The 7,146-nt window shown below is 36.9% G+C and overlaps 1 protein-coding gene across 1 annotated transcript; it reads right to left on the minus strand.

The window, feature by feature from the left end:
* Nucleotides 1-319: 319 nt before the first annotated feature.
* On the minus strand, nucleotides 320-6,960 carry YIPF5 (Yip1 domain family, member 5). The gene is made up of 5 exons (XM_009576542.1): nucleotides 6,860-6,960; nucleotides 5,099-5,271; nucleotides 3,669-3,814; nucleotides 1,450-1,631; nucleotides 320-788 (listed from the first exon to the last, which is right to left on the minus strand). The coding sequence occupies exons 1-5, from the start codon at nucleotides 6,958-6,960 to the stop codon at nucleotides 626-628; spliced, it is 765 nt and encodes a 254-aa protein (XP_009574837.1). The 3' UTR covers nucleotides 320-625.
* Nucleotides 6,961-7,146: the final 186 nt, after the last annotated feature.

Consider the following 7,146-nt stretch of genomic DNA (forward strand, 5'->3'; position numbering starts at 1 on the left):
CTAATTCATAATTTAAGTATCTTAAATCCTGAAATACTATCACATCAAATGAACACATAAATGAGACTAAAGAGCTTAAGAGTATATTTGTTAAAATACACAAAATACTCTAATCGCTTGTGTTCATTTGTACATTTTGCTTTTGGTAAGAGGGGACAGGAAATAGGTTCTTTATTACTGCAGATTTATTCAAAAAGTACCCTAAATCTACAGCATCTGCAGTTCTCTTAACTTTTGCTGATAAAAATCTATCAATTTATAACTGCAATCCTTCTCCCTCCCTCCCCTAAAAAAACCCCAACAAACAAAAACCTCAACCCTCAAATAAACAACCAAAAGTTACTTTTCTAAAGATACAGGAATGGGAAAGAAATTACATTAACTTGATAAGCATGAACACTTATTAAAGCTATAGACACCCTCAGGTCAATTGAAAACAGTATCCAAAGTCCTAAAAAAGTGAACACGAGACATTTGTTTTCATTGTTCCAGATGATTCAAAACAGGTCTAAGTTTCGTGACAGCAACACTATACAGTTATTTGCAGCTGTTTCTGGTCCGACTAAATGTTCCAAGTGATGTTTTCATTTTGGCCCACTGGAGTCCAACAGTTTGGACAGTCTATTCAAAACACAGAAATGAGAGCAAAGACTCCATACAATAAAGCACAGGGGTATGCTACTAGAAGTTGTTGTCCTTCCATTGCTAAGGCAGAAATAAAGATTTTGGAAGCAGAAAAGCTGCACCAGCCAATGATTCCAGCTGTGAGAATAATCCCCATCATTCCCCTGTAAAGACAGAAATAAAAAGAGAATTCATACAAGACTTCTATATATATGCTTATAGGAGTCGTAACTGGACTCGTTCTAACACCTTTTACAGATTCTAAGATGAATTTTAGCTTTTATATTTGATGTTAAATGAAATAGTTCCAGTAAAGACTTCAGAACAACACTATTCAATTATGACAACATAAAAAAAACCCCACAATTAACTTTGTGCATATGAAACGTAAAAGCTGTGAGTAAAGTAACTGTAGCAAGTTTTCTCTTCCGTCCCTAATTTCATACAGCTGAGGAATCACACTGATTTTCTTCTGTTTGTCAAATTCAAATTTGCATCTTAAATTGTAATTACTTTTAGAGTTTACAGGTACAGAGATTTGTCAGATTCAAAGCTGACTGAAAACAAAGTTGATATTGTTATTTGAGTCTATGTATTTAAAAGCTGTTAATTGACTTATAGATAAAACCAGCATTCACCTATCTTTCATCCAGTAAATACCTGAAGACTGTCAATATTAATGTTTTTACACTTACTACAAATTCCTGTCATATTCAAATTATACGCAGCTTCATCACTCAGTATGATAATTCCTTTTGAAAAAACTTCCTTCACCATCTCATAGGAGAGTAATCTATTACCAAATTATAAAATTTATGTACTTACTGCAACGAAAATACAATTGCAAAAGTGGAAAGTAGGATCATAGGAAGAAGACAGTATCCAAGGACACTGGCAACACAGCCAAATGAGACACCCGTCATGCTCATTAAGTTCAGGAGACAAAACATCCCTAAACATCCGATTGCACTTATTCCATACACGTAACCAAACTGAATTTTGCCAGCCTGAAAGTCAAGCAGAGTAATGCATGTTAGTTACCAGAACAAATAATGCCTCCCACAAACGAAGGGAAAAGGAAAGAATGTTTACAGAGTATCTTCATTTTCCCCATTGTCCCCCATCCCCAATTCCTTTATTCAAATTCAACCTGAATTCCAGGACACCTCTATATTCTAGGCACCCAAGAGGCACATTTATCCTAACTTTACGTATCTTGATGGACAGATTTTGATCAAATTGTTATTCTTTGATCTGGGCTGCAAAAGCCTATGAATTCTTTAGGGTTTAATCAACTAACTTCTCATGCCGATTGATCATTCGCAATAATAATCTTTACAGAACTAGTGTATAAAGAGCAAAAAATTGTAATTCGGGAACTTCTTGACAAATCCAGAGCTAAAGTCCTTTAATTTCTGACAGACTCCATAAAGTTATAGCACAACGTAAATTACAAAAAATTCCCAGAAACAGTTGAAGCTGAGCTGTAAAGCACTGTGTATGAACAGCAGAATTAACTCATGTAGATTTTAAAAAGTCAAAATCAGAACTTTGCTTACTAACAAGTATGCAGAAAGCATATGTGCATTATCTAAAAAATGTATGTATCCTGTGTCATTGTCTGTTTTTCCAACAATGAGATCGATACTTCCCTTATAACGTCTATCAAAATGCGCACAATGCATGGTGTCGAGCCCTGCAGGAACACAGGACCATGCAGTTACTGAAGCTACTATGGTGTGTAGCTTCGAGGTCTGTCTCTCACTACTAACTTCCAAACTAAGTTTATTTATAATCCAGCTCTCTTCTTCCTCAAGCACTATAGAAAAACCATCATATCTGCTTTAACCTTTTCGCTAGGCTAAGCTTGTTTTCTTTCACTACACTCAATGTATTAAAAAAAAAAAGCACACAGGAGAAAGTAATAATTTCTTAGGAAAAGAAGGTTCAAATGTATCTATTATAAACATGTTCATTAATTCTACTGGCCTAGTTTCCATAAACAAAGGTTACTTATAAAAGTAGGCTTAAAGTCCCCTTGGTACCAAAACACTGTGTTCTAAGTGTCATAGCAATGTGAAATTTTAGGCAAAAATTAAATGCAGTGCCGGAAGACATTTAGAGAAAAAAACTGATTAAAAATATTGAAGCTTTCAATGTCAAGTAATACTGTTTGCTGCTAATCTGTCATTTCGTATTTGACACTTTTGAGTCATTAAAGTACAATCTTATTTCAATTAAGCTCAACTGAAAAAACCACCAGGCTTCAAAAAGCTGCTGACCTATTAAGAAGTATAAACAACTTGAAAGCAGGTTTACTTTGGAAGTGTTTTACCAGACTGACTCTTTATACTGAAAGCCACGCCTAATGTATCAGTACTTACGAAATCACTTTTTACACATGAATTTTGAGTTTCCTTACCTCTTGAATATCAGCAAAGAACAACGAATAAAGAGTATGGAGCAAAGAAATACAATGAAACAGAACAGAGAAATAGACTCAAATATTAAACACAGTAAGAGTTAAAAAATAAAAGAAATTCCTAAGTGAAGAAATGAAGTAAGTATTCAAATACTTAATGTGTTCATTGTTCTGATTCCTGATAAGACAGAAGATAACAGATATACGGCAAAAAGACAAGATATGATTCTGAAAGTAAAACATCTCAATCTAGGAAAAAAAAAGAAATCCCAAACAGGTAAAAATCTGGGAACATGGGTCACACCCAGTCCTGTGACAAAAGTGAGCCATCTTCCTCAAAAGCAGAGTATGAATAGTAGTATGAATTACATTGAAATAATTGCCATGCAAAAACCAAGCACAAAGACTTGGATTCAAACTCCACTGAAGTAAAGTGATAGTGAACTCATTAATTTCAATCAGCAGTGTGTGAAGCCCCAGCTCCTCTTCCATATAGCTACAAATTCTTGGCCTCCATGCCAAGAAGTCACTTCCAATAAACCTATAGGTAACTTGGCTTTTTTCCCAGTGTTTCCAAGAATATTAAAGCACAAACAGTAATATTTTGCAATCAATATCTTACCAGTAATAATGTGGCTCCAAAAGCTAGACAGAAGACCATTGGTCCAGCCAAATCAGTCTCATTCATGATGCTGCCATCTGCTACTTTTAATGGGTGTAGCACTGTTAGTGTCTTCTGCCAGATGTGGTCAAAATTGATCCCCAATTCTACAAATTACATGAAAAGAATTATGCATATTTATTTCATTTTTTCCCTTCCTGTCACCACTATTTGCTTCACTCTTAGTTTTCCCTGCCTCTCTACTTTTAAATCCCTTCCAGATACCATCCTATGGGGACTGGAGAACTGAGTCATTCCATTTTTCCTAAAGCTGTTGAGTGTGCTGCCTCCACAGATTCCAGGTCTCAAATGCTCAGAAGTGACAAGGTGGTTTCTAAAGGACCAGGCAAGAGCCTAAGCACAGTGTTCTGGGCCAGTCCAAAAGTTCATTTAACCCAGTACCCTGTCCCTGTAAGTGGCCAAAAGCAGGTATCTACGAAAGTGTATAAGCACAGAACATGCCAATTCCCCAAGTCTCCAGTGACTGCTGGCTCAAGGGTTTCTAATTCAAAGTAGTTTCTCTGTACTTAATTACCCTCAGCGGATTTCTCTTTCATAAACCAGCCACTGAGCCCACTAAAAAAACCACCCACCCCTTTTAACACTCAGTGTCTCATGACAAGGAGATTCACAGCTCCCTCCATCTAGATATGATTTCAAGTCTCCATCCATACAGTTTGACCACAGTTGTGCGTCAAAACCTAGTTATGAATGCAGTTACTATTTGCCCACCTTGGGCCCTGGGAAGCATCTATGTAAACAAAATGATTTTTTGAAGAATACAAAAAAAGCACAGCAGGGTAGAAGGTATATGAATACCCATCTCTCTAACCAGTAACGATAAGGGTTTCTTCAGTTGTTTGGTGCCGAACAATGACAGATATAAGGTGGAAATTGAAACTGTCAATCCTGACACTAACTACGTATCTATTCTGGCATTCTGCACAGGCTGTATTCTAAACAGGAATTTCTGCAGTGTTTAGCATTCCTTTTTAGCAATGAAAGATTTCAGTTCTAACCAAAGAATCAACTGAAACTAACTGCATCGATTTATTTTACAAAAAGTGGGCAATTATAATTATTATTTGCAACAACAGAACTAGTAAGTATTTTGTCATAAGAGCTGTATGAAGTCAGGTTATCCATTTAATTGATTATGTCTTCCACAGGACAGCTGGTATGAAGTAATAAAGCACAATGCTAAAACTGCAGAAGTTCACACAAGAACATACATTTCATATGCCAAAATACAGTTAAATAAAAAAAAAAAAAAAAGAGAGATTTTCAAATCAACTGTGCACTTTCAGAAGTAGAGAATACACACCCTGCTACTCAACTTATCCCCGAACTGGGAAGAGTTTTGGATTTTGGCCATAAAGCGTAAGTTATACCTTCTAATAGAGGAGGCTCATCCTCAAAATTACTTCCATAGAAAGACTGTGCTGAAGTTGGAGCGTATGCCTGTGTCGGCTGGTAAATCTGCCCTGTGTACGGCTGCTGCTGCTGCATCATGTCTGGAGGGACAAACCCACTTTGCTGAGAGTATTCATAGCCTCCATACTGCCTACAAAGAATCACATTGCATTATGGACAGATACAGACTTTTATTTTAAACACCTCCCAGCAAAAGCAAAGTTTATTTTCAGTAAATAAGTTGCAGCAAACAATCCTTTCTTCTTTTTTAAAAAGTCACATTAAATGATCCCCTACTCAGATCCAGGCCTTTCAGGCATATAGCCATGTCTATCAATTCAAACCCTTATAGACAATACTGTTAAGCTAAACAAGATAATTTTTGCTATATATGCTAGTATTGCTTTTTGGTTTTAAGTCAGAGGCCTGGAGAAATGAGTGTTATCCACTGACTGAATTACTACTACAGGCTGTAGACCTGTAAAAGAGTAGGAAGATTTTACATCTCAAATGTATTCAAATATTGTCCATTGATTGCTACTGACATCTCATTTGATGTCAGCATTAATTTGCTATTTAGAATGTTTATTTGCAAACTCACTATTAGAGAACCATGTTGCTCGTACTATCACTTTTGTTGCCCTCTATATTTAAAAAATGAGCTTAGTTAAAAAAAAAAAAAAGCTGTTTTCTCCTTCACTTTGGCACCATGTGTATCAGGTAGCATGATGACATATAAGGAGGAATTATGATATGGACATCAAACACATTATGACATCTACCTACAAAAAAAAGGATGCACAGAAAAAAAAAAGGGCAATTTTCAGTTTCTATTTCACATATTCTCAATTATTTACTAAGAAATCAATTTATACTGTCTTTGGAATACTTTCTATTATAGATTTCATACGTATAAAAATATACAATGCTACCTTTAAAAAAAAGCCTAATCAAAGCTATCTTCTGTTCCTAAACAAACTGCTAAATTATTCTTGCCACTAACCATTTCCAAGTCTGACTACAGTAAATGTGTCCAAAGTATTTAACTATGGAAATATGAATATAAAGAAGGAAAACCCAGAACTCATTCTCCTTTCTTTCTTTGTGTTAATAGAGTTCAGCCTCATCACAGCACTATAATCCTTTTCAGGACGCAAACAGGCATTGACCTGCTCCATCTATCGCAGGGATCACACAGGTCACGTAACCGACCTAAACCCTCAGCCTGAGATTGGATACTCACAAAGGACTCCTACGAGCTCCCCTGACCTAGAAACGTCCACCACACTTTCCTACTACAGCCTAGGAATCACCACTGACATTGCAGGCTCATTTACATGACACTGTAGCTAATTTTTACTCCCTGAATGATTGGAGACGGACTTACAGAACATGGTATTTCTTTTCCCAAAGACGTGAAAATTATTCATATAATTAAGATTATTCATATAACCTTTCTTTCAATTTTCTAATCTTTGCTTTAAAATGTAGAAGGCGGAGTATTCAACATACAACTGCTTTATATCTCCACTTATAGGATGTAAGTTATGCTTTTCATAAAACAGAGCAACAGGAATTCAATTATAGTCAACAACAGTTGGCTGAAATGCCAATCCTTTCCTGAAAAAACAGACTATCCCAGAAGTATCTTAACTCAGGCTTGGTTGCTAAAGAAGCGTGACTGAACGGCTTTACACAAGACACACGTTACACAAGTCCAAAAGGCATGCACAAGTTACTTGCTGTACGGTCTTCCACTGTAATCATAGGACTGTGTCTGGTCATCAATACTGTAACTCGTCTGGAAGAAGTCTGTGTTGAAGCTGTCAAACCCAGACATCGCAAGTTATCTGCAAGAGAACAGCGAGGTTTGTTCGGGTCTCCAAGCCCATCCTGAAGGAGAGCGCTTCAGAGAGACCGAGCGGCTCCGCCCGCTCGCTTCCACGCAGGGCCTGGCCGGTGAGCCCTCCCTCAGGGCCGCCGTGAGCTCCCGAAAGCACAACGGCTGTTTCGGGAGTACCCCTCC

This window comes from Fulmarus glacialis, unplaced genomic scaffold (genome assembly GCF_000690835.1).
Source record: "Fulmarus glacialis isolate BGI_N327 unplaced genomic scaffold, ASM69083v1 scaffold7454, whole genome shotgun sequence".
In the NCBI taxonomy this organism is placed as follows: Eukaryota; Metazoa; Chordata; class Aves; order Procellariiformes; family Procellariidae; genus Fulmarus; species Fulmarus glacialis.